The sequence below is a fragment of the Lynx rufus genome, unplaced genomic scaffold, assembly GCF_022079265.1.
Source record: "Lynx rufus isolate CCGP_SWC_20201006 ecotype Redwood Valley unplaced genomic scaffold, mLynRuf1.p SCAF_3, whole genome shotgun sequence".
NCBI classification, from domain to species: domain Eukaryota; kingdom Metazoa; phylum Chordata; class Mammalia; order Carnivora; family Felidae; genus Lynx; species Lynx rufus.
In genome coordinates, this window is record NW_025814845.1 from 37,650,380 (window position 1) to 37,677,908 (window position 27,529).

Genomic DNA, 27,529 nt, shown 5'->3' on the forward strand with positions numbered 1-27,529 from the left:
GACAGCACAGAGGCTGCTTGGGATTCTTCCTTCCTCTCTCTCTGCCCCTCTCCCACTTGTGCTTGGGCGTGTGTGCATACTTTCTTTGTCTCAAGAAAAATAAATAAGCTTTAAATATAAAAATAAAATAAAATAAAATAAAATAAATAAAATAAAAATTCTTATTTCTGGTCTTACTTGAAACCCTTTGGAATTGTAAATTTTTCAGATTTAATAAATGAAATATAGCACATATACCATACAAAAATAAAAACATTAATATTTCTGCACACACACATGCAAAAGAAAAAAATCACACTGACTAGGACAAAGACTAAAAATAACTTCATCTCAGGCCAAGTTTTACCACTAAAAGAGTTTTTCAGGTTTGGGTCTTGAGCATTTCAGGGATTTAAGAAGGTGGATAAAGGACTTTAGTCCTATATTACATGAACCTGCAGAATTCCACAAGTCGCCATGACAAGCCACAACAGAAATTAACAGAGTTAAGGACAACCAGTAAGAAACAATGCCGTTCTCTCTGAATTAGGGGAACAAAACCACAGAGACATCAGTGGGAGTAAACAAACAAACAAACAAAAACACACAAGACAAACAACCAAAAACAGTAAATCAATCAATCTAAGAGAGGCACTCTAGGTGAAAAAGAAGAATTAAATAAAATAAAACCAAACAACAAGATCACCAGCAAACTACTATAACCAACTAGATAACAGATGTGGTCAACAAGGGCAATACGGTCTCCATCCATTTCCTGGAATCCAAGAGTGCTTCTACTAGAGGAGCATGGCTGGACTGGCAGTACTAGATAACGCATTCCCAAGATGCCAGGAGAAAAATGGTCGGCCAGAGGCAACGATACATTCACATGCCTCATCTGGTGGTAAACCCAGAGGCTAAAGCAACTGATAAGACCTCACTGTGCCACATGCTCACTGACTAGGTTTTTAGCAAGCCACTTCTCCTTCCTCTCATAAAAGGCACTTTGCAGTAGCTGCTTATCACAAAAAAAAAAAAGTTGAGCAGTTCTGCGTTAGGTCAACTTCAGCAATATGCTGGACCCACGAAATCACTAACGAGTTTTAAATAATTTCCACTTAATAACGAAGAACTATTCATATAAAGCAAGGGGCAAAGACACGGTGTATACGAGCTAAAGCAGATTTTGATACACAATACAGTAGGTTATGCGACGGATCCATGAATACAATATATTTAATGGATTTCATAAGGAATAATGTGGTGGGGCGCCTGAGTGGCTTGAGTGGGTTGAGCGTCCGACTCTTGATTTCCAGGTCACAATCTCACAGTACGTGGGATCAAGCTCCGCATCAGGCTCCACACTGACAGCACAGAGCCTGCTTGGGATTCTCTCTCTTCCTCTCTCCCTGCCCTTCCCTGCACATGTGCTTGCATGCATTCTCTCTCTGTCTCAAAATAAATAAATAAATTTAAAAAATATATATAAAACCATTGTAGAAATGTTTTCTTGAAAGGATTAATACAGTAGGCTGATACGAAAAGTATATCCATATACACGAAACCATAATTAAGAGACTTTCTCACCATATTCTAAACTTTATATTCAGATCCAAATGATAAAAAATTATTACTTAAACTTCACTAACCTAAAATGTATTCCATACGATTTTGGGGTGGGGGGAAATAATATTATAAAATATTATCAATGCAGAAAGCAGAATGAATTTTTATTGTCTCCTACCTCTGCTCGACCCTCATAGTAGGTTAACATGGACTTCGTTAGCACAAAAAGTCTCTCTTTGTAGTTTAAGGGCGATGTCTTCTTTTTCTGCTGTGACCTTTTAATAAGAATCTCTTCTAGAATAGTGTTAAAATTCATCTCGGGCTTCTGATCACTCTGTCTCCTGCCATTGAAGATCCCAGGATTCTAAAATGAGAAGATAAACAGTTGAAATAAAAGGGGACATCTTAATTTTCCAAAGATGTTCTCATTCCAAATTACCAAAATAGCACTTACCCTCACCATGGCTGCAGCCGGTGAACATTAGTCTATGCACCTGGACTGAAACTACCCAGGGCACAAAAGCTCAACCTCCTCTTCTTCCCCCGCCTCCTCCCAGCATTTCATAAGAAAATCTAATCAAGATTTGCCATGATGATGATTCATTCCTTTTGTACCTCCCCAGCATCCCATAGGTTTCTGGCACATTCTTCTGCTATCTGATTGCAGAGAAACAAATATCTCAGATGAAAAAGTGCATTTCATCACATGCACGGATGATTTAGGCTGGTATTTAAGTTTCCTCAGGATCCTGGTGTACAAAACAGATGAGTACACAGCTCTGGTGGACTTGCGAACAAAATGAATTACCACAGTGATGGATAGGAGTCAATCTCCAGCTCTGATAAGGATGTAATCCTGATTAAACATCCTAGTTACCCCAGCCGTGAGGATATTCTCCAATGTTTACACCAGGACCCATAATTCTCTTCCCTATGGCTCCTGTCTCAACCACAAGAGAAAAGGAAATCTACCTGGTCACAGCTAACCTACATCTGGATAAGGTCAGCCCTGTATGTGGATCCCCCACACGTAGACTAAGCCTTCTAAAATTCAATAAAATTTAACTATCTGAAAACCAAAAATACTCAGAAAATACATTAAAATTCTTATCTGATAGAAGTTGAATGGACAACAGCCTTTTATTCCCTTCCCTTCACCACACATTTATAAAAAGTCATTGCACATCAAACCACAGAGGCAACGGAAGTCAATGTGAAGAACATAAGGAGGTACCTGAGAGCACAGCCAGAGCCTTGACACTGAGTTAGCCACTAGGAATTCTACTACGTCCACATCCAACATGATGCCCCAGAAGAGCCCTTGCAACCCCCTATTACTTCTCTGTCGTCATCCAGTTAGGACCCGCATTTCAGTAAGGTTACTTTACCACAATTTAACCTCTGTATACCAGTTCCTTCATTTACAAAATATTTACAAAATACACCAAGGTTATTGTGAATTTTAATGAGACGTGAGAACAAACTTGCTGATTATGAAAACTCCATACAAATGTTTACTATCATTATTTTTTAAATTCCACTGCCTTTTTCCTAGCTCAGAGCATTATAATCTGAACCATGATAGCAGCTTTCCAACTGGTCTTTCTTTCCACAGGCTCTTGTCTCACTTTGTTCAAATGACATACCCCTCACTGCCATCGGATCCATCTTCAAAGACACCAAGTTCTCATGCCTTTTTATCCACCAGAAGTCCTCAGTGACTCCTCAAAAGCCTTCCTACCACCTGCAGGATAAAGTCAAAATCCCCATATGGACACTGGACAATCACAACCTGGCTACAACCTAACATCCAATCTGTCCTTCCCACTGCTCTTCAAACAGTCCACACCCGGTCAAAGTAGTTGGTATGAAAACTCCACTGGCTCAAAACTCAGCTCTTCAATGCCTCCCTGATGACTCCGGTTAATTAAATGCCTTCCAATTCATGCACCCATGATCTCTATATCACTCATCATAGACTTCCATGTTCTATAGCAATTAATGTATAGTTTTTAACTTTCGCCTGGATTTCAAGCTCCTAAGGAAATAGTTCTCAACCTTAAGCACACATTAAAATCACCTGGGGGGGGGGGGGGTGCCTGGATGGCTCATTTGGTTAAGCGTCCAACTCTTGATTTCGGCTCAGGTCATGATCTCATGGTTTGTGGGCTCGAGCCCTGAGTCAGGCTCTGCGCTGACAGCATGGAACCTGCCTGGGATTCTGTCTTTCCCTCTCTCTCTGCCCCTCCTCCCTCCTCAAAATAAATAATAAATATATTTTTTTTTTAATGCACAGGAAGATGTTTTTAAATGTCCGGGCCCTACGCCCAAATATTTTTATTCAATTGGTCTGAGGTAGGGCCCGGGGCTTCATGATTTAACGTGCAGGTAGATTTGAGAGTCACTATCCTAAAGGAAGAGATTGGGCTCTTACACTAACTACAGCACTCTTGGCATTTATGGCAGCCTCTCAATAAACAGCTGGGTGATGGATCCAATTAACCCATTAGTTATTCTAAGTTAAGGAGTCAAAGAAAAAGCTCTTGCTCCTTTTGCATCTCAGTTGGTCCTCCTTCTTCTAAAGTAAAATTTTAGTACTCTTGTTTTTTTTCCCTTAGAAACTGTTGACATGTAAATAGCACTTCTTCAGAAATCATCTCTTCGTCGTTGTGCAACACATTTTCAATGCAGGGTAAAAATGACAACTTAGGGGTGCCTGGGTGGTTCAGTCAGTTAAGTGTCCAACTCTTGATTTCGGCTGTGGTCATGCCCTCACAGTTTGTGAGACTGAGCCCCAAGTTGGGTTCTGCACTGACAGCATGGACCCTGCTTGAGATTCTCTCTCTCTCTGCCCTTCCCCCAGTCATGAGCGTACATGCGCGTGCGCTCTCTCAAAATAAATAAACGTGAAAAAAAGGAAAGAAAATGACAACTTAAACAATGGATTGTAAGGGAAAAGCAGGCGATGCCCTGGAAAACAGGCCATATGCAAACGTATAGTTCCCAGGCTAGTGAGTAATAACATAGTTACCGACTGGAAGGTACATTTTCGGAAGGCCCAGAAGGATGAATGGGGTGTGGCTCACCTGTAGTTCTAGACACAAAAGGTCTCGACATGGGGGGCAGTAGAAAATATACTATGTTAAATGCATTTTATAGGATTTATAAGGGAGATGTTTTATAGATTTATATGATTTATGGGAGGTATTAATAGCCTTACACAGAAACATACCATTTGAGTTGAAATAAATGCTAGCCGGGGGGTGGGAGGGAAGGGAAAGTGGGTGATGGGCATTGAGGAGGGCACCTGTTGGGATGAGCACTGGGTGTTGTATGGAAACCAATTTGACATTTCATATAGAAAGAAAGAAAGAAAGAAAGAAAGAAAGAAAGAAAGAAAGAAAGAAAGAAAGAAAGAAAGGCTAGTCATCATCTATCTCACTCATTTTACAAATTAAGAAGCTGAGGTTCAGAAAAGTTTAATGACTTGCCCGAAGGCACACAAGCCAAGACTAGAAGAAGTATCCTGACTCCAAGTGAAGGGCTCCCTCCACCATTCCACACCATACAATTAAAAGTTCTCTGTTGTTTCAATACTTCGTTGGTTAATGGGAAAGCTTGGCCAAAGAAAACTACTAAAGTTCCACAGAGATACAAACGAAGGAAAATTCTCCTCACGTAGACTTCCAGCTGAAGATAGAATGTAACTCAATGATCTCATGGTTCATGGGTTCGAGCCGCACATCGGGCTCCACGCTGGCAGTGCAGAGCCTGCTTGGGATGCTCTCTCTGCCTCTCTCCCACTTGTGTTCTCTCTCTATCTCAAAATAAAAAAACTTAAATAAATAAATAAATAAATAAATAAATAAATAAATAAAGTTTGGAAAACTTAACACATTAGTCTTTGAACACCAATATTCAGAAGTAGGTAACGGAAACTGTCACTGTTTCACAAATGAGAAACCCAAACCACTAAGAAGCTACATTCTCTGTCCAGTGTTGCAAATCTGAGTACCAGACTAATGGTACTCTAAGTTTTGAGTACTTTCCTGCTGACCTATTGAAGCTGGACCAATGAGGAATCCAACCATCAAGATACCTAGTAAAGCCACAATCACTTACCACTAATAATATCGGAAGAGAAGGGAAGGGGAGGGGAGGGGAGGGGAGAGGAGGGAAGCGAAGGGAAGGGAAGGGAAGGGGAGGGAAGGGAAGGGAAGGGAAAGGAAGAAGAGAAGACTTCCTGGGTCAAAGGGCAAAAGTTGCAGAGGCCAGCTGACTTGCCTCATCTCTCCTGGTCATGTACGCCCTATCCGAGCCCACCGCCATATGGTGGACGATTAAGGCACTGGACTGGGGGCAAGGGAACCTAGAAATAGACTGAGCAGGGCTGCACTAAGGACACTTGTTTCTGTTTGTCCATGGAACACAGGTATATGCATTGATTTAACATGTACCCTTTAAGACAGGTCTCGGTGTCACACTGCAGGACCCCCTGCGGTCTTTGGCTGTGATTGAGGGTGGGTCTCCCCACTGGTTAGAGGGGAGAGAGAGAGAGAGAGAGAGAGAGAGAGAGAGAGAAAGAGAAATGAATGGAGAAAAGTTTTGAGAAAAGCAACCAACCATATGCAATACCTCTAAGCACTGACAAATTTAATTACTATCCGGGAGATTCATAAGGACATTCATAGTTCAGTGGTTCTAGAGAGAAGCAAAAGTTGTTGGAACATGAAAATATTCATTAATCACTGATCACATAGGCCTCAATCAAATATTCCTTCCACATTACTGGGTTCTGCTTCTTTGCTGGTCATTCCCTATTGCTGAACGAGGCGATGCAACAGTCAATAATATGAAACATTCAAGAGATGAGGGTCTTCAGGAAGTCAGGAATGAGAGTAATGTTGGAGAATTGCTTCAGCCATACTCAGTGCCACTGGTAAATGAGGACCTTGCAGTTTGTAAAAACAATAAAATAACCCAACAGAAGTATCAAAACACGATTTACAACTAAGATGCTAAGATACACTGTGGCTGACTGTTTTTTGCTTCCTCCCTGCCCCCTGACCTGCCCCATCATGCTATCCTTCTTCCTGGACATATGAGCTAGAGATATTTCCCAGCCTTCCCTGTAGTTAGGCGCAGCCATCTAAGTTAAAGCCAAAGGGATATGTGAAGAAGTGATATGTGGACCATCTTCAATTTAAAGACAAGCTACTTTCCCTGGATTTGGGGCATTTTCCACCTTACTACCAGCTGGGAAGTACACATAACAGACTCAACTTTCATTATGCATTCAAGGTATCACCATGGCCCCTGAAAGACTTCATGGAACAGAGCTGCCCCACCAACCTAGACTCACTAACCTACTTGATGAGAGAGGAATATACTTCTGTTTTATTTTAGAAACTTCATATAATGGTTTCTGTGTTGTAGCGGTTTAGCCTTTATCCTACCAAACAGATACACCTTTGTAGAAACTGATAAAAGCTTTCTAATGCTTTTGCGGGGGGGGGGGGGGGGGGACCCTCTTTAGAACTGTGCTAACAAATTCAAATATAGAGTAAAGGCAGTCAATTTTTTTGCCATGCATTTTCATCAGAAAACTTATCTCAAGGAAACAACTAATATTTGGTTCATACTTTAAGAGTTAGCAATTATAATCTAAGTGGTGCTATATATGAGATAGAATAAACATGTTTTCACTTTATTTTTCAGGAAAATGTCTGAATCAGGTTTTTTTTTTTTTTTCCTTTCACTACTTACTATGAAACGTAAGTAGATTCACTTTAAGTGATAATATTCTGGCAGTAATTCTCCTCCCACGAGGGATGTGCTGATGTCCAGCAAGTATTTCCCTTTCTGCTTCTTGCTCCTTTGGAGGGAAATAATAACTAGTGAAAACAAGACGTGAATAACAAGCTTCTCAAGTGGGTAAATGATTTCTCATCTTTTGCTAGGAGAAAACATGAGAATTTTTTAAAAAGTAATTTGGAAATTATATACAAAATAATCAAATACCAATATGTGTTCCTAGGCTACAGTATTCTAAATTGTTTTTAATATGAAGCCTTCATCTAGGTCCACATATTCTTTTTTTATTGTTTTAAAATAGGAATAAAGAATCCAATTCATCATTGCATTCGTTTTTTTTTTTTTTTATAGACTGAGAAAGTTTCTTCAAAAAAAGCTCCAAGAACAAAAACAGAGAGAGATTAAGGAGGACCCAATGTCTGTACATTTAAGGTGGTTTGTTACATACCAATAGTAACTGGAACATGTAATATACTATATCATTCTTGACCACCCCTTTTTCATTTCATTCATCTCTAATCTCTGCCAACCTTTTTCCTTCCCTTCAATGTTTCTTCTTCTGCACTCATCCATCTTTTCACCATTTTCAGTTCATGAGCTAATTTGTCCACAGGAACAGCTTCAGACATTCATGTAACAATGCGCTCTGACATTTATTACATAGCCATAATGTTTGAGGAACTATGTATCACAAAGATGAACAGGATATGATCTTTGCTCTAGGGAGCAAACTTAAACAAGTAACTTAAAAACAAAGAGCCACAATATAATCTATTAAGAGGCTATAAAAGTGGTATGGGCAAAGTGTTTTGGAACACTAGTAGCCTCTAGAAACTGCTAATATGTGACCACTAAAGAGGAAATAATTACCTCTCTTCAAAGTGTTGTGGACTACTTCAGTGAAGAAATGACATATGAATGGAATTTGACAGATGGCTTAGAGATATACCAACATATTTATAAAAGTTGGTATTAATGTTCTGGCCTTTATAATGACTTCCACATAGGGGCGCCTGGGTGGCTCAGTCGGTTAAGCGTCCGACTTCGGCTCAGATCATGATCTCACGGTCCGTGAGTTCGAGCCACGCGTCGGGCTCTGTGCTGACAGCTCAGAGCCTGGAGCCTGCTTCGGATTCTGTGTCTCCCTCTCTCTCTGCCCCTCCCACACTCATGCTCTGTCTCTCTCTAAAAAATAAACACTAAAAAAAAATTAAAACAAAATTTATAATGACTTCCACATATAAAGCATATGAAAATTCTTTCTTAAAAGTTGCTTGACATTAAGGGCACCTGGCTTGCTCGGTCAATAAAGCATGGTGACTCGATCTTGGGATTGTAGGTTCAAGCCCCATATTGGGTGTAGAGATTACTTTAAAAAAATTTTTTTTAAGTTGTTTGATTTTAATCAGAATTGTAAACAGAAAATAAAAGTTAAAAATGGCATGTGTTCAATATGTCATTTTCAAGTTTTATAGTGGCTCTCCACCATGAGTTTTAATTTTCAGTATTTCATTAGTGTAAAAAAGAAGTTAGACCAGAAAATAGCCTTAGTTATGGAAGAATGACTTTCTTTCTGGGTATAATTGGAACACAATGTTACATTAGTTTCAGGTATACAACATATACAACATAGTGATTTGACAAGTTTCTACACTATGCTAAATTCACCATAAGTACAGCTACCAGCTGTCACCATACATCACTATGACAATATCACTGATTATATTCCTTACACTGAGCCTTTTATTCTTGTGACTAATTCACTCCATAAGTAGAAGCCTGTATCTCCCACCCCCTTTCACCCAGTATGCCCAACCCCCTACTTCTCTCCCCTCTGGCAACCATCAGATTGTTCTCTGTATTTACAAGTCTGATTTGTTTTTTTGCTTGTTTATTCAATTTTTTTTTATTTTTTAGGGATTTTGCTTTTTTTTTTTACATTTATCACTGCTTTTTATTTTTTTATTTTTTTAATATGAAATTTATTGTCAAATTGGTGTCCATACAACACCCAGTGCTCATCCCAACAGGTGCCCTCCTCAATGCCCATCACCACCTCCCCTCCCTCCCACCCCCCATCAACCCTCAGTTTGTTCTCAGTTTTTAACAGTCTCCTATGCTTTGTCTCTCTCCCACTCTAACCTCTTTTTTTTTTTTTCCCTTCCCCTCCCCCATGGGTTTCTGTTAAGTTTCTCAGGATCCACATAAGAGTGAAAACATATGGTATCTGTCTTTCTCTGTATGGCTTATTTCACTTAGCATCACACTCTCCAGTTCCATCCACGTTGCTACAAAAGGCCATATTTCATTTTTTCTCATTGCCACGTAGTATTCCATTGTGTATATAAACCACAATTTCTTTAACCATTCGTCAACAGATGGACATTTAGGCTCTTTCCATGATTTTTTAGGGATTTTGCTTTATTTTTTTAAACCAATTTCAATATCCAGTGTGGGGCTCGAACTCACAAACCTGAGATCAAGAGTCATATGTTCCACCAACTGAGCCAGCCAGGCTACCACATTGGTTTTTTGGGGTGTTTTGTTTTGTTTTGTTTTGTTTTGTTTTGTTTTGTTTTAGGCTCCACTTATGAGTGAAATCGTAGGGTATTTGTCTTTCTCAGCCTGACTTATTTCACTTAGTATAATACCGTCTAGGCCCATCCATGTTAACTCAAATGGCAGGATCTCATCCTTTTTAATGGATGAATAAAGAATGACTCTTTTAATTACACATATTCTTCACTTCACAGACCAGATGCATTCCAAATATATGGCTTAAAGATTAAAATAAAGTTTAACTAGAATTATTTTTCTATTTGTATTCAATTAAAGAGCATTTCCATGGGGAAAAAAAATATTTATTCAGTACACATGGTACAAACCTTTGGAAAGAAAAGAGTGAATGATGTTGGAATCCAGGCCAAGTGTTAGAGAAATGAGGAATGGTTTCAGAGAACCTCCAGTATTTGTCAGAGGTTTAAACTGAAATTTAGTATTTTATAGAAATTTCACTTCACTATGATCCTACACTGTCCATCACATTCTCCAGAACAAAGAAATGTTTCTCACTCATAAACATCCCCTAACCACACAACGTGTTTCAAGCTAGATACTTCTTTAGGAGTGATACTTAGCAATTAATCTCAATATCATGTTTTGTCAACAGATGATCGTATATTTCAGTGAGCCTGGAAATTCCATTACTTGGGAGATCAAATCCTATATAAAAAAAAAAAAATCAATGCCTGATTTTTTTTCCAGTGCTATATGAAACTCTGCAAATCCAGTTTTCTTCAATAAGCAATACAGACATTTAGATCGCCCCACAACACAATTAGCTAACATGCAGGTGTAAGTATGTACATACAAGTATGTACATACAAGGTATATATACATATGTATCATTCTGTTTAACAGAAATTTCTCAAAAACCTATTTCCAAGTTTTTTCCCCTCTGAATACTCTTACACAAATCAAGCACAAAAAAATACAATATTTGGCAAGATCTAGCAACCACGTATTGTACTGTATTCAACATGTATTAGAGGACTTAATGATTTCACTTAATTTAAGCCTTAATGGTGTTGACTTCAGAAGCCAAACCTCAAAGGCAATGAAAGGATCTACTTCAGACCTTCACTGTTTTTAGTCGCCCTTACTGTCACTGGATAGACTTGAAAGAAAAACCTCTTATATCAAAAGTACATTCATCTGCATTTTAAATCAGCAGGGTCTTAGAATCACAAATCATCATACAACCAACAGGATCCTTTTTTGCTCTGAGATGCTCGTGAGGATTAATTCTGTCCCAGTGCAAGAGGTTTTTTTTTCTGCAGGGGCTGACAGCTTAGAGCTCACACACCATGGAGGCCCGGGCCAGAGTCTCATCCATCTGTCATGTGTGAAGTGACAGTGTTTCCAGCAAGCTCCCCTGCTCTTGTCTCTTTTCATGTGACAGGTCTTTGTCCATCCCTATCCTGAATCCCGTTAAAATACACGAGGGAGCCTCATAGCGTAGAGGAAGTTTCTCTGCCCTAACCAAAAACGGAACTGTGATCAACCTCAAACACTGAGGGCCCTGCAACGTCGTCTGTAAGACTAATACACTGAAGCTGATATCTGTAACGTAATCTGTAACCCTAAAATTCTAGTAGCTTCACATTCTAGAAACCCACTTGTTCCCCATATTACTGTCTGAAAAACAGAAAATTCAACCATTTAGAAAGCAGGCCCATACCTTTTGATACATTAAACTACGAAAACTGTAATCTGTCTCCTGACAGAGCTGCAAAAGACATAAATAACGGTTCTTTCAACATTAACCTAAAGATTTCTTTCCCTATGTCAACCTCCACGATCTTATTTCACCAATTACTTAACATTGGAACTCGTGGTTAAGCAGCATGATTTAATAGAAGGAACCTGAACCTACAGTCTGACTGGCCTGGCTCTAAACTGTAGCTTTGCCATTTATTAGCTGTTTAACGTTATGCAAAGTGCTTAACTCCCTGAGACTACTTCTTTATCTGTAAAATAAAGACAATAATAGCAACCTTAAAGGAGTATCATGAGGCATAAATCAGAAAATGCACATAAAATTTCCTACACATGGAAAACACTCAGGAAACAGTTGGTTGTTCCCTACCTTTGTTCTGAGCTGATACACATTTACGCATTCAAGAACTGTTAACTGAGAATCTGCTAAGTGCTAGATATGCTATCAGGCTCTGGGACACAGAATAAAGCATACGACGCAGCCAGTAAGGTGCTCTCAGTCTAGGAGAAGGGGCAGATATCACAGAAGCTAACAATTTCATTACCATATGACAAATCCTATACCGTATATGGATAAAGCTTCAACTCTGCCTGGAGACAGAAGATGGAAAAGTAATCAGAAGATGATGTCTGAGTTGGGCTAAAAGGCTGAGGTAGTTGTCACCCATGGAAGATGGCGGGGCAAGGGGACATCACAGACCAATGGCTCATTCACAAAATGCAAGGTGAATTTGAAGACAAACAGTAAGAACAGCTTCTATTAATTTAAGTGTACGTGACTTCAATAATCCATCCCCTTTCCCACACCCACCCAAATCCACACACATACTCTGAAAAGAGAGAATGCTATTTTCACTATTAAAAAGAATTAAGACACCAAAATTCTTCAGTTCCAGCCTTGTGTTTACTCATTCTTTCATTTTTCAGTCGTTTATTTATAATCTACTCGATACCAGGCACTGTGACAGAGATACAACAGTGCAACGGAAAACACAGGCTCTGCCTTCATGATGCATACATTCCAGTGGGGTTTCGATCTGATGCCTTGAAGAACCTTCCCGTGCAACATGCTTCTTCCCAACCACCACACAGAGGACAGGGGAATGTATCGAATCCGGGTAATGTGATTACAGAAAATGAGGGCTGGGCACTCTAGCAATTAGAGATCACTGGCTCCAAACCTCTTGGTTGAGAGATGGAAAAATTAAAGCCCAAAAAAACTGACTTGACAAATATTACCTCCCTCTCTTTGTTCATTAATACTATTATCAATATCTTACTTTTAAAAAATTAACTGTTCACTGTAGCTATTTTTTGAGAACTATAGGTTAAAATTATGTTGTTTTTTTTTTGGGGGGGGGGGTGCCTGGATGGCTCAGTTGGTTATGTGCCCGACTTCAGCTCAGGTCATGATCTCACGGTTTGTGGGTTCAAGCCCCACATTGGGCTCTGTGCTGACAGCCTGGAACCTGCTTTGGATTCTGTGTCTCCCTCTCTCTGCCCCTCCCCTGCTCACACTCTGTCTCTCTCTCAAAAATAAATAAACATTAAAAAAAATTTTAATAAATGAATAAAATAATAAAAGAAAAGAAAATTATGTTTTTTTCTCCCAAATGTCACTCAAAAGGTAAGATTTCACATACACACACAATCGCACAATCCTTTAACTTTTAAAACTATGCCCCACTCAGTATTTAATTTTACTAAATGAGTTAATAAACATAAAACACACAGAACAGTACCTGGTACACAAGTGCATGTAAGTATTTGCTATCAGCCTTATTATTTTAATTTCCAGAGTGTCTCTATTAATCACTAAGGAATTAAAATGTGAAGGAGCATATGGTCCCTTGGTGGGTACCATTTTAGAAATGAGTAAATAAAGCAAAGAGAATGTAACCAAAATAACAATAATAATACATTTGAGACTAGAAATCTAATATCCTTACTCCCAGACTTCTGGAATAAAAGTAAGGCTACATTAAATACCTGAAGAATTACATTAAAAACATTTTTGGGGGGTGCCTAGGTATCTCAGTTGGTTAAGCATATGACTCCTGATTTCAGCTCAGGTTATGATCTCACAGTTCATAAGTTCAAGCCCTGCCTCAGGCTTCATGCTGACAGTGCAGACCCCACTTGGGATTCTCTCTTTCCCTCTCTTTGCCCCTCCTCTGCTTGCTCTCTCTCTCTCTCTCTCTCTCTCAAAATAAATAAACGTTAAAAATTTTTTAATTATTTTTATCAATATATAATCGTACTTTGTATACATCCAAAGAGAAACTGAAACATATTACAATAAAAAAATACATGAACAAAATTTACCCAAGAAAGTGTAAGATTTGTGCATTGAAAACTGCAAAACATTGCTGAAAGAAATTAAAGACCTAAACAGATAGAAAGATATCCATGTTCATGGATTGAAAGATTTAGCATTGCTAAAATGTCAATCTTTTCCAAATGGATCTACAGATTCAACACAATCTCTATCAAAATCCCAACGGACTTTTTTCTGTAGAAATGGACAAGCTGATCTCAAAATTCATACAGTAATGATAAATAGCCAAATCAATCTTGAAAAAAAAAAAAAAGAACAAAATTGGAGGACTCACACTCCCAATTTCAAAACTTACTACAATATTACAGTAAGTCCCACATGATGCTGCATAAGGGTGGACATATAGACCAAGAATACAGAATTGAGAGTCCAGGAATAAACCCATATGTCTATGCTCAGCTGATTTTTGATAATGGTGCCAAGACCATTCAATGAGGAAAGAATAGCCTTTCAACAAATGCTGCTGGGACAATTGGATATGAATGATTTTGGACCCCTACTTCACACCATACACAAAAAATGATCTCAAAATGGATCAAAGACCTAATGTAAGAACTAAAATTACAAAACCCTTAGAAGGAAACATAGCTGTAAATTTTCGTGACCTTAGATTAGGGAATGGTTTCTTACATATGGCATCAAGAGCATAAACAACAAAAGAAAACAGATAAGTTGGACTCCATCAACTTAAAAACCTTTGTATGTTAAAGGACACTATCAAAGAAGTGAACAGATAACCCACAGAATGGGAGAAAATATTTGCAAATGATATATTTGTAAGGGTCTAATATCCAGAATACATAAAGAACATTTACAACTGAACAACAAAAAATAATCCAATTTAAAAATGGGAAAGAACTTAAATAGACATTTCTCCAAAGAAAATGTACAAATGGCTGATAAACACATGAAAAGATGCTTAATATCATTAGTCATTAGGAAAATGTAAATCAAAACCACATGAGATACCACTTCACACATACTAGAATGGCTAGAATTTTTTTTTTTAAAGGGAAAATAAGTATTGGCAAGAATGTGGAGAAATCATAACCCTCATATATTGCTGGTGAGAATGTAAAATGGTATAGCCAGGGGCGCATAGGTGGCTCCGTAGGTTGGGCGGCCGACTTTGGCTCAGGTCATGATCTTGCGGTCTGTGAGTTCAAGCCCCGCCTCGGGCTCTGTGCTGACAGCTCGGGGCCTGAAACCTGCTTCAGATTCTGTGTCTCCCTCTCTCTCTGCCCCTCCCCCATTCGCGCTCTGTCTCTCTCTCTCTCTTTCAAAAATGAGTAAATGTTAAAAAAAAAATTAAAATGAAATAAAATGGTATAGCCACTGTGAAGAATAGTTTGGCAGGTACTCAAAAGTTGACATATGACCCAGCATTGCCACTCCTAAGTATATACCCAAGACACCTGAAAACACATAGTCACACAAAAACTCACACATGAATGCCCACAGTGGTATTACTCATTCTAGCCAAAAAGTGAAAACAACCACGATGTCCACAAACTGATGAATGGATACATATATCCATACAATGGAATGTTATTCCACCATAAAAGGGAATGAGGTACTGGTACATGCTACACTGTGGATGAACTTCGAAAATTTTATACTAAGTAAAAGAAGCCAGATACAAAAGGCCACATGTAGTGTTAATTCCACATACCTAAAATGTGCAGAATAGGCAAATCCATACAGACACAAAGTAGAGAACTGTTTGGATGGGATGAGGGGACAACTGGGTATATGGAGTTTCTTTTAAGAGTGACAGAAATCTTCTGGAATTTGCGGTGATGGTTGCACAACATTGTAAATATACTAAAAACCGCTGTGTTGTACTCTTTAAAACTGGTTTATGTGATGAATTTTATTCTTAACAAAAGAAATTTAAGAAGAAACACATGTACAACATGCAAATGATATACAGATAAGAATTAAAAGTAAAAGGAGAAATCAGAAACAAAAAAGCAGGAAAAGGGGTGCCTGGGTGGCTCAGTGGGTTAAGCGTCCCACTTCAGCTCAGGTCATGATCTCACAGTTCAAGAGTTCAAGCCCTACATCGGGCTCTGTGCTAACAGCTCAGAGCCTGGAGCCTGTTTCAGATTCTGTGTCTCCCTCTCTCTCTGCCCCTCCCCTGCTCTCTCTCTCTCTCTCTCTCAAAAATAAATAAACATTAAAAAATTAAAAAAAAAAAAAAAAAGGCAGGAAAAAACCAGAGTAGAAGCAAAGCTTATGTAGGTGTTGATTCTCACATAAGCACATATGGCAATAATTGAATATTGTCAAAATTGGCCTTGACTATTCCACGGAAGACATAGCCACCCTGGAGACTGACCCACTGTCTCTGGAGATGTCCTACAGCATCAGTAGAAATGTCTACCAGCCCTGGAAGTTGTATCAGTTGCTTTTTTATAGAAAAACAACAACAGCCCAAAAACCCAACTCCATAATTAGTAGCACCAAAACAATAAAAATGTATTATTTCTCATGATTCTGTAGGTTGGGTGGGCAATTCTAACCCACGTGCCTAGGATGGCACCTAGGTTGGCACATTTCTGGCACTTACAGGCTATCAGCCAGGGCACCTCACTTCCCATTCATGCGGCTTTTCGACGAGACAACGTGGGTTATTCGTACGGTTCTCAGGATTCCATGAGCAGTAAGAGAAAGCAAGCCCCGGTACACAACACATTTCACGTCTCTGAATGCTTTGCCTTTGCTATTGTCTCATCAGCCAAAGCAAGTCACATGGCCAAGTCCAGAGTCAGTGTTACAGGTGACTACACAAGATGGAGTACACACGAGAAGGGGAGTTATAGAGGCCTTTTTGCAAACAATCTAGCACAAAGAAAAATAGCTTTGGGGGCTTGGAGTTTAGCATTGGATAAATTAGCTGGTTTGTGTGTGACAGTTTGTGTGAAAAAGGGGACAGGTTGGGTGAAAAAGTACTTATCTCTAATTACTGAAATCACTTTCAGCACCACAAATTACTCATGGAAAAACCTTTGCAAACTAAGACAGAGGAGAGAACCATTAGTGCACACATCTTGCAATGCTCACTGAAGAGAATAGAATCATCCACCTTCTTCAAATTGCTTCTTTTCTCTCTTTCCTTTGTTGGCTCACAGAAAGTTGAATTCTCCTAAGTCAAATGCACATATGCTACACTTCTACCACTGGTAACCAGAAGCCTGAGACATTTATGCAATTGTGCATTAAATTCGGAGCTTTTCAAAATCTAGGATGCAAAGAATAACATAATGCCTCGTGGAAGAGTAGTTTTTTATAAGAGATACACCAATCTACTAAAAGAAAAACTTTTCCTGTCATTCAATTCCGAAAAGACACTAGTTTATGGCATCATAAAGGATAATGAAAGATATGACATATCTTCAATAGAAGTTTGGACAGAAATTATAAAAACATTCCTCACCTGACCATTTCTAATATTAACACTTGACAATAGCTTAGTAAATAAATCCTTGTAAAAGCATTTCTTTGTGGGGTGAGCTAACAAGGTTACTTCCTTGTTAACTCAAGAAATAAAAATATAGAAACAGGTAAATAAGTAATATGACCCTTGGTCCGTATCTGTTAAATATTATCTTCAGCTCATTTTTAGCAAAAGTTGAATGAAGTTCAGTTTAAAATCTATTCTCTATTATCTGATAGGAATTCAAGTATTATGTCAAGAATAGAATAGAAGAGAAACAATATATTTGTTGTAAAATGTTTTTAAGATTAATATATATCTTGCTGATAGGCCAAGTATTTTCAGATGTACCGTCCCGAATGACTCACGATAACAGAAAATACCAACAGTCCCAAAGACATAGCTTCACACTGGGCTCATTTACATTTTGAGATTCCAACTGTATCTGATTTAAGCGCTCCTTCTTGATTCCAGGATATTTCTGTGAACGCTAACATTCCTCAGATTGCTATATATAAGAATTATTAAGACCCTGGCAGGTGTCCTTTTCAGTATTTCTGCCAAGTCAGAAAGCTCTAAAAGGCAGAGAGGCAACAGATGTGGTTTGCAGTTCACAATATGAATTTCACAAGTTGATACTAATATTTTAAATGAGTGAAACAGCAAAGCAGATTTCAAGCAACTGAACAAAAGTCTTCCAAAGCTGTTAAAGCACTCTAAGACAGGGCAGTGCTCTTTTTCACACCATCATCCTCACCCTCTACACACAGAGCACATACTCTGTTGCTGCTGAAAATAGTTGCTTAAATACCACCAAACGTAGTCTTGCACTTACACAAAATACATTTCGAATTGCCATTTATTTAGTACATTTGCTTTACATTACACTTTAAAGTTGAAACTACACTGGCTTAAAAAGCATAAAAAGCAAAGTTTCTATCATTCAGCTAGATTCCAGGATGCATGCCTTGTCTATGATCAACTGAACTGCATTAGCCAATTGCCCTAAAGTCTGCTGGTTAATGCATAAATGGTAAGACCTATATTGCTGGGTGTAAATGGTTCTTTATATTGATCAGAACATCAAGTCATACTGGTAGAAGAACCTGGACGAGGAAGTGACACATTAAGTCACATTCCCTTCTTAGCTCTGCCCAGGACCTGCTTAACTTGCTACCCATCTCAAAATCTAAGGAAGTGAATTGATCAGCTTCACCATCATTATAAGAAACACTGAGCACCACCTACAGAGACAGAATAATTCCAAAAAGGTCTCTCCTCTACAATGGTAGCTGAGTGAGTCTAATACAGAAGCATTTGATCCGCCCGGGGTAACAACAAAACTCATACTTCCCTACCCTGGCTGATAGCTGAAACTTTTCCAATAATAGATATACCTTTCCATTCCAAATCAGAAATAAAATATAGAACCCAAATACCTCTGAAGAAGCTTAACACATGGACTAAAGTTTATTATAATTCTTAATCGCATCCTCTCTTGCCATCTTCAACATTTCTGGGCTGCAGTTACCCGTCTCTGCAATGAACCTGATCCCCTCTGTGTATCACCCCCTTCGGCCCTGTGGCATCATTTATGTTCCCAAACATAAGCCATTCCCAAGACCCACATTCACCTCCAACCACCGCATCACTTCTAAGTCCCTTTACAGCAGAAGTTCTTGAAAGATGGTATTAGGATTGCTCTCACATCGTGCACTTACCTCAAACCACTGTAGTTGGGCTTCTGTCTCCATCATTCCACTAAGACTGCATTTGTCAAGATCACCAAGGACCTCCTTGTTACCACACCCAGTGGTCACGTCTCACTTCTTATCTTACCTCCCAGCAGTGTGCAACACAGCTGACCATTCTCTCCTTGAAATGCTTAGTTTCTCTTGGTTCTCTGTAACGCCAAAGTTTCCTGGACTTTTTTCCTCAATCTTAGAGGCTGTACCTTCTCAGTATCCTTTGCTGGCTTCTATTTTTCCATTTTACTTCTAGACACTGGTATATACCAGAGCTTGCTTTCCTTCTCCCTCCATGTGTTCTCAACAGAGGTGGCCTCATCCAGCTGCATACCTGAAAGACGGTCTACATGTTGCTAACTCCAGAATCTACGTCTTCAAGCCTATCCCCAGGGACCTCAGACTTACTTAGCCAACTGCAAACCTGACGTCCTTATTTGAATATCTAACGGGTATCTCAAACATAACATAACTAAAACAGAACTCGAGATACTCCCCTAAAACTTACTCTTTACCTAGTCTTTACCACCTAAAATAGTAATATAGTAAGATAGTCTTTACTATCTAAGAAAATGGCTTCACCATCTCCCCAGATGCTCAGTCAAAAATCTACGAGTTATCTTTGATTCATTTCTCTGTCTCATACGTCAAAATTAATCCAGAACCATGTTCTTTGGACTGTACCTCCAAAATATCCTAAATCTGAATATTCAAGTCTTTACCCTTCTCTCATTGGTGCAATCTATTGTACTAATGGCCCCTATTTTTCACACCTCTCTGTACCTTTTCACACCCCTCTGTATCCCTGCCCTTTGGCAATGTCCTCCCAGACTAACTGTGGGTGTACCCGTGGAAGTTGCCTTGACCAGTGGGACAGTAGCAAACTTGGCACAAGCTAAAGCATAAAAATCTGCTTGCTTGTTTCTACTCCCTTCCGTTTCTTTGCAACCACTATGAGATTATGACAGGGCCAGCCTGAGAATAAGCCCAGGCGAGCCTCCTAGAGGGACATAATATGAACACAGGGGAGAGCAGAGTTGTTCCAGCCATCTCTGCTGAGGCTATCCCAGACAGCCGACAGTCAGCTGGCCCTTCCAAACACATCAGAGAACCAAGGTCACACTGCAGAGTTGCCTAGGTGACTCAGCTGATCACAGATCGGCTGAGCCTGACCCACATCAGAACTACCCAGCTATCCAAATCACCTCATGAGCAAAAATAAAACCACATTCCTGTATGCCACTGAGTGTATGGGATGTTTGTTACATGGCGTTACTGTGGCAATAACCAATACAGCCACCACCACCCCTTGTCAAGGGTGCTGCAATATCCTCCTACTTCCTTCGATATCTTCTTATAATCCTTTCTCCATTTACCAATCCACACGAACTTTTAAAAAATAATAAAAAATTAAATTAAAAAATAAAGACGTAAATCAGTTCATGTCCTCAGTCCTACTTAAAACGCTCCAATGGCTTCCCCACCCTTAAACGAAAAACCCATCTCTTTAACCTAGCTTACCACCTACTTGTCCAACTGCACTGGTACCACCTCCCCCTGACCCACTATTATTCAACCACACGAGCCTTGTTCCTGTTCCTCAAACACAGCAAAATCGTGGTGTGGTGGGGTCTTTGCACATGATGTTCCCTCTACCTAGAAAATCATTCCACCTGTTCTCTGTTACTCTCTCCCTAGTCAACGACGTCTTATAACTCCAATTTCAGCCTGTATGTCACTTTTTGCAGAAAGGCCTTCCCTTGACCACTCAATCTAAAGTAGATAACCAGTCACTCTCGGGTCTCTATTTTAATGATTTGAATGATTCTTACCATGTCGACTGTGCTCAAATGAACGACTGAGTGAAAAAATAAATAAAACATCACCACATGACATTCTTTTCTTGATTTTTTAAAATTGTGTGCTCTCCCCACTGATTATAAGTTCCATACAAGCAGGAACCTAGTCTGTGTATTCACTACTGGACCCTCAGCACCTAAGACAATTCCTTCACATAGTAGGTACTCATTAAATATGTGATGAATGCTATCTGACTTACAGAAAAAAATGAATGATCAGATCCTTTCTGAGATCATGTTTTTACACAGGAGAAGATAGGGCACTGGGTGGCTCAGTCGGTTAAGCATCTGACTTTGGCTCAGGTCATGATCTCACAGTTTGTGGGTTCAAACCCCACATCTGAGTCTGCTTCAGATTCTGTGTCTCTCTCTTCCTCTGTCAGGTCTCTCTCTCAAAAATAAATAAAACATGTAAAAAATTAAAAAAAAAAAAGAGAGAAACAGATCCATAAATACAGAGAACAAACTAGTGGTTGTCAGATAGCACAGGGGTGGGAAAATGGGCAAAATGGGTGAAGGGGAGTGGGAGGTACAGGCTTCCAGGTATGGAACGAATAAGTCACAGGGATGAAAAGTACAGCACAGGGGACATAGTCAATGGTAATAGTGTCATATGGTGACAGATGATAGCTATACCTGTAATGAGCAGAGCATAACATACAGAGTTGTCAAATCACTACACTGTACCCCTGAAACTAATGTAACACTGTGTGTCACCTACACTTTAGTTAAATAAAACATAAAAATACATGTATTTAAACCAAAAACAAAACAGAATGTACTATCTTAAGACGTGCTTACCACAGGCTTGTTGAATGAATGAATGAATGAATGAATGAACGAACGAATATATTTGGGGAAGACTGTATTACACAATATCAAACTGGTTTCTTATGTGCGTTCTTCAGAGCCCTTTCTACACGAACAGGCTCTGTGAATCATACAGAACGCTGGCCTTCCCAGCCTTATTTGATCATAGACCTCACTCTATGTCCCTTAAACCTTAACATCTCCCAGAGTTGGAGGAGTCTATAAAACAGGTTGCGAAACATGTTAAGCTTAGATAATTTCAGTCATCTTCACCATCATAAAAGAGACAAGTTCTCTTACTCTTTACACATTAGTGTAATGAAAGGGCAACTAATTTGATTCATATCTGGTCTGAGCTGTTTCCCTCCACCTTCAAATCTCGCACCACCAGGCAGGGCCTCCGCTGTCCTGTCATGCAGCACACGTCTTGCGTGGTTTCTCTGCCCTGCTCCCTGTCTCCTCATAACCAGTCTGCTCTGCAAATCCTTCCAGTTTTTCTTCTACTATCTCTTCTCTCTACATCCCTAGTCTTCTCATGAACTTTCTTCAACTGCTTTAATTACTCCTCTTCCCTTTCTCCAACCAGTCCATCTCAGCCTGGTAATTCACAGTATCATACCACTCTTGCAACTTTTCAAAATACTTCTTCTTCCTTTTATAATCAAGGCTGTTCCTTCTCTTACGCTCTCTACACTGGACTCTCTTTAAAGCCATTCCCTAATCTCAAGTAAATATAATCATGTAAGATCCAATCTGGGTTCCCCCTTCCCTTCCTACCGTTTATTTCCAAGTGCTTAAGAAAGTAAATACACCTTTTCATATCTCCACGCCTTGGCTTGAGTTGTTCTCTCTGCCTAAAAGAGCACCTGTTGAAATGCTATTAACTTTTTTAAGGTCCCGATCACAGGTCATGTCTTTCATGAAGCCTCCCTTATTTTCTACTCCTGCCACAATTAACTACTCCTTTTAACCAGCCCAAGGCAATTGGATAACTCATCGCAGATGTATCAAGTTAGTTGTGTATACGAATGCAGACGTGGCAAGTCTGGAGAGAAGACGGTGAACCAGCTGAATCTATCAGGGGGAATGACCAAGAGGTTGGTGGCAAAAGGAGAGACAGCAGGGTATTTGCATGGAGGGCTTTACCTCCAGAGGAGGAAACAGCAAAGGGAAGCCAGAAGGCTACAGCCGAGAGAGCTACAGAGAAGGGAATGTTCTCATCATGTGAGGAGGCTGGGGTGTGGGAGTGTTGATTCACAATGGAACAATGCCCTCAGAGGACCGCCGGAAAGATTGGGAAGGAAGCCAGCAGAAGAATGGAAGTTCAGAATCATAGGGGAGTTGAGAGTATTTAGGAGAGAGCTGATCAGAAAGGCTAGGAGCCAAGAAACTGGGGATAACAGGCAAAGCCTAAGCCTAAGCTGGCTGAGATCCCAGATAGTGTCAGAGGCCAGATGAGTTAACCATTCAACAATCTTTGATCAGCATTCAAAAGTAGGTTGATGAGTAATTTTGTAATGTCTACGAAGAACAGATTTCTCCAATTCTGTACTCATAGCATAATACTTATCCCTGTGTGTGGGCTCTGCCATGGGAGAAGAGATGGGGTGAGGGGGAGGAGAGGTTGGGTGTGGCATCTCCCTTCCTAAGGGCAGGGCTCAGAGACCGAAAAGAGAACAAGCAAGCTGAACATGTACAGAGTCTCCAGGGAGCAAAGGTTTCCAGGCAAGATGCAGGCAACAGTAGGCACCAAGGCCCAAGAAGTAGGGGACTCATCCAAAGGGTAGATACAGAATGGTAATGAGGAATCCAAAACAAAAATATTCACATTCTGGAAAGTCTGGATATCAGGCAGGGCTCTTTCAACTGCAAATAAATTGATTTAAGCTGACAACAACAACGAAAGGAATGGACTGGCTCATAAAACCAAACAGTCTTGGGCTGCTTCAGGCACATCTGAATCCTGGGGTTTAAATGGTGCTGTCTGTGCTCCCACCACCACTCAGTGCTATGTCTCAGCATGCTGGCCTCGTTCATTCTCTCCTACTTCAAACAGCTTCCTCCATATAGCAGGAAAAGATGGTCATCAGGAGTTCCAGGTTACATTACACTAGCAGAGGAAAAAAAAAAAACAAAAAACAAAAAACAAAAAAACAAAACAAGTCCCAGGGGACAAGAATGCCTCCTTTCCTAACTGGAGCAGAAAAGGAGCCTGACAGGGCAAACTGTGTTAAGCTCTGAACCAATCACTTGGTCAGGTGGAGACACTTCTCAGATTGGCCAAAGCTAAGTCACATGACCGTCCCTGGGGTTAGTGTCCATCCCACCCAAACCACACGAGCTTCCTTCCCCAAAGGAAGGAAATCTGGGCAAATAAGTAGTAAGTCCACTATAATGTAGCCACTTGTCAGGCCCCAGGTACCAAAAGAGAAGCCCTATGCTTACAGCATAGAAGGGCTTTGAAGTCAGACAGAACTGGTTTTAAATTTCAGCTTGGACACTTACTAGCTGTGTGACCTCAGGTAAATTACTTAACTTCTCAGTGCCTCAGTTCCTCCTTATAAAATGGAGATAATGATAGCACCCACCTCCTAGAGATGTGTGGAAAGGGTAAATGAAATAAGGCACATAAATGGCTAGACACAAAGCTTGACACAAAGTGATCAATAAATGGTAGCTTATTAGTAATAATAACAATGATGACAATTATTATTACTTAGAACATGACCACATGAATGGTGAGCTGTGACTCGGTGAAAGAGAGAGCCATGTCAGCACTTGGATAAAGCAGCCCTGGGTCAAGGTTCATTAAGGGCAACTCAGGACACAACACAGGGGCCTAAGTGAACACTGAGAAAACAGTTTAAATCAATAAATGTCTTGGGCACCTGCTGCATGCAGCGAGGCACGGCAGATACAATCATGAATGAGGCATATATAGCTCCAAGGTAAACTACCATGAAGAGTGACGATAGCTTTGTGGCATTATTTGGGGGCTGGAGAGGTTGACTGAAGCCGCTTCATTACTTTCAGCAACGGGGTGTGGGCACTGGGAAGGCGCTGAGCATACAAGAGAACAACGCCTGGGCCCAACTGTTAGAATGCTAAGAAGGAACAGAACTATAATCACCGCCCCCAAAATGCCTTTGCATGAAAAGAAAAAGTGTCTCTGCCTTTAAAAACTTTACTTCCACCCAGGGGCACCTGGGTGGTTCAGTCAGCTAGGCATCCGACTTCGGCTCAGGTCATGATCTCGCAGGTTCAGGAGTTCGAGCCCCACGTCAGGCTCTGTGCTGACAGCTCAGAGCCTGGAGCCTGCTTCAGATTCTGTGTCTCCCTCTCTCTCTGCCACTCCCCTGCTGGCACTTTCTCTCTCTCTCTCTCTCTCTCTCTCTCTCTCTCTCGCCCTCTTTCTCAAAAATAAACATTAAAAAAAATTTTTTTTAACTTTACTTCCACCTTCCAAAACCCTGTTACAGTAAATAAAAGAAGCCCACTACATCTACAATGTGAATGCCATCCCAGATTGTACAGTGCATAACTGCACAACTGTACATGACGGCCCTGGGCAGAGGCAAGGAAGCTGAACTGGGGGCTGGGAGGGGTCAGGATCTAGGGGTGGAGATGGAGGATCCGGGAGTCCCTGGGCCTTTGGAGACAGAGAATAACTTTTGCTGCACCACTCAGTATGGTAGCCATTTGCCACAAATAGCCGTTGAGCCCTTGAAATGTGGCTACTGCAAGTGAGGAACTAAATCTTTAATTTTATTTAATTTTAATTCAAAATGTAAAACGGAAGCAGTATAAAATGTTTCTCCATTAGCCAAAACTTGATTGTTTGGTAGGACATTTTACTTTATCTACTGCACTACATAAGATATTGTATTGCACTGGGGCGCCCGTGGCTCAGTCGGTTGAGGGTCCGACTTTGGCTCAGGTCATGATCTCATAGCCCATGAGTTCAAGCCCCGCGTCGGGCTCTGTGCTGACAGCTCGGAGCCCGGAGCCTGCTTTGGATTCTGTATCTTCTTCTCTCTCTGCCCCTAACCCACTTGCACTCTGTCTCCGTCTCTCTCAAAAATAAACAAATATTTTTTTAAAAATTTTAAAAAAAAGATACTGTATTGCATTGCAGCGTCCTGCATGTTATTGCTCTTAATCAAGCTCCTGAGTTATTTCTGGTACCTTATTAATAATTAACAATCATTATGTGATTACATGGTGAAATTATAATGTTTCTTATATATTGGGCCGCATAAAATATACTATTAAAATAAATTTCACCTAGTGTGTTTTGCTTGTTTAATGTAGCCAACAGGAACTTTCAAATTATCTGGCTCACAGAATATTTCCATCCAATGGCGCTGCTATAAAGACATCTTAGGATACTCAGGATTCAGGGGCTTGGAGTGATACCCAGAAGAACTGGTTGCTTTCATTTCGTTTGAAGCAGGCCTTCACGGTTTCTTCTAGGTTGTCCATTTCTCTTTACCAGGACAGAAAGTAACAAGAGGAGAGGAGCGTAGCTCAGCGTGTATACTCAGTAGAGCTATAAAAGTACCCTCTGGAGTCAGACTGCATTGTTCTCATGTCTGGTTCCACCGCTAAAACCACATCTCCCTGAACCTCTGAGCTCCAGGCTCTTCATCTGAAGAATGTTGGGAATGACCTTGCCCACTCATTGGGTTGTAGGCTGGGTTAAATGAGCTAAGACATGTAAAGAGCTCCACATGGAGCCTGGCACATCATCTGTGATCAAAAACATTAACTATTGGGGGCAGGTGGGGTATTATTTGGGAATAAAGAAGGTGCAAATGAATGGCCTCCCTGTATCACCGAGCTATAAGAGGGCATACCCTTGTCCACACATCTCCTCAGCTTTTATCTTTCTCGACCAAAGCAATCAATGGGGATATTTTACTCAATAGTCCGTGCCACCAATAGATACATTTGCTTTTCTCTAGGTCTTATGTCTTTAAGGTACACTGATGAAACTATCTTAGATGCTGAAACACGAAAATGGGTAAAATGACATTTCTGAATTATCTGTAACAACACCTAAGATTTAGTTAGCTTTTTTGTTCCAAGTTGTACACTTAGTGAATCTCTTCAGTTAAGAGTTTACAGGGGCACCTGGCTGGCTCTGTCGGAACAGCATGCAACTCCTGATCTCAGGGGTCCTGAGTTCTGAATCTTTCTTGAGTAAAAAAACTGGAATGTCCATCTGCAGATACACATGGACTCATTTTACCTAAATGCACTCATCACCACTGCATAGACCCGAGACCAGCAGTTCGGCCTTTTAATGTCCCAATATGTTCATGTTGACTGTAAATTTGGAGTTTACACTGTGCACTCCCTCTTCTACATCATTTATTTTTTAAAAAAATAATAATTAGACTAGTTTACTCACATTTGCGTTCTAGGAAATGTTCATCTACACCAAGCCTTTATTCTGTCTTTACCGACCCCACCTGTTTTGGGGACAAAGCATTTCTCCCAAACTCCCCCTGACTCAATTTATTTAACAGACTGTGTGTGGAGACTTTTCCACATTACTTTGAAAATCACAGTTTATCCCTAGCTTCCATAATTATTTCATGCCCTTCAAGAACTCCACTGAATGTCAAACACAATTCCCCCTTACAAAGGAGTAGCCTATGCCTACCCCCACAAAGGTTGTATTTGCTTAAAAATTGTA

The 27,529-nt window shown here is 40.1% G+C and overlaps 1 protein-coding gene across 2 annotated transcripts in view; it reads right to left on the reverse strand.

Annotated features, from left to right (window-relative positions):
* TEC (tec protein tyrosine kinase) overlaps nucleotides 1-27,529 on the reverse strand; it is a 127,773-nt gene that overhangs the window by 89,208 nt on the left and 11,036 nt on the right. The window contains exons 1-2 of one of the 2 annotated variants that reach the window (XM_047091313.1): nucleotides 2,000-2,020; nucleotides 1,724-1,909 (exon numbers count right to left, since the gene is read on the reverse strand). In XM_047091313.1, the coding sequence (XP_046947269.1) occupies nucleotides 1,724-1,909; nucleotides 2,000-2,008 (195 nt within the window). In that variant the 5' untranslated portion in view covers nucleotides 2,009-2,020. Of the gene's footprint in view, nucleotides 1-1,723; nucleotides 1,910-1,999; nucleotides 2,021-27,529 lie in introns of those variants that run through there. The other variant, XM_047091314.1, reaches the window with a different exon arrangement.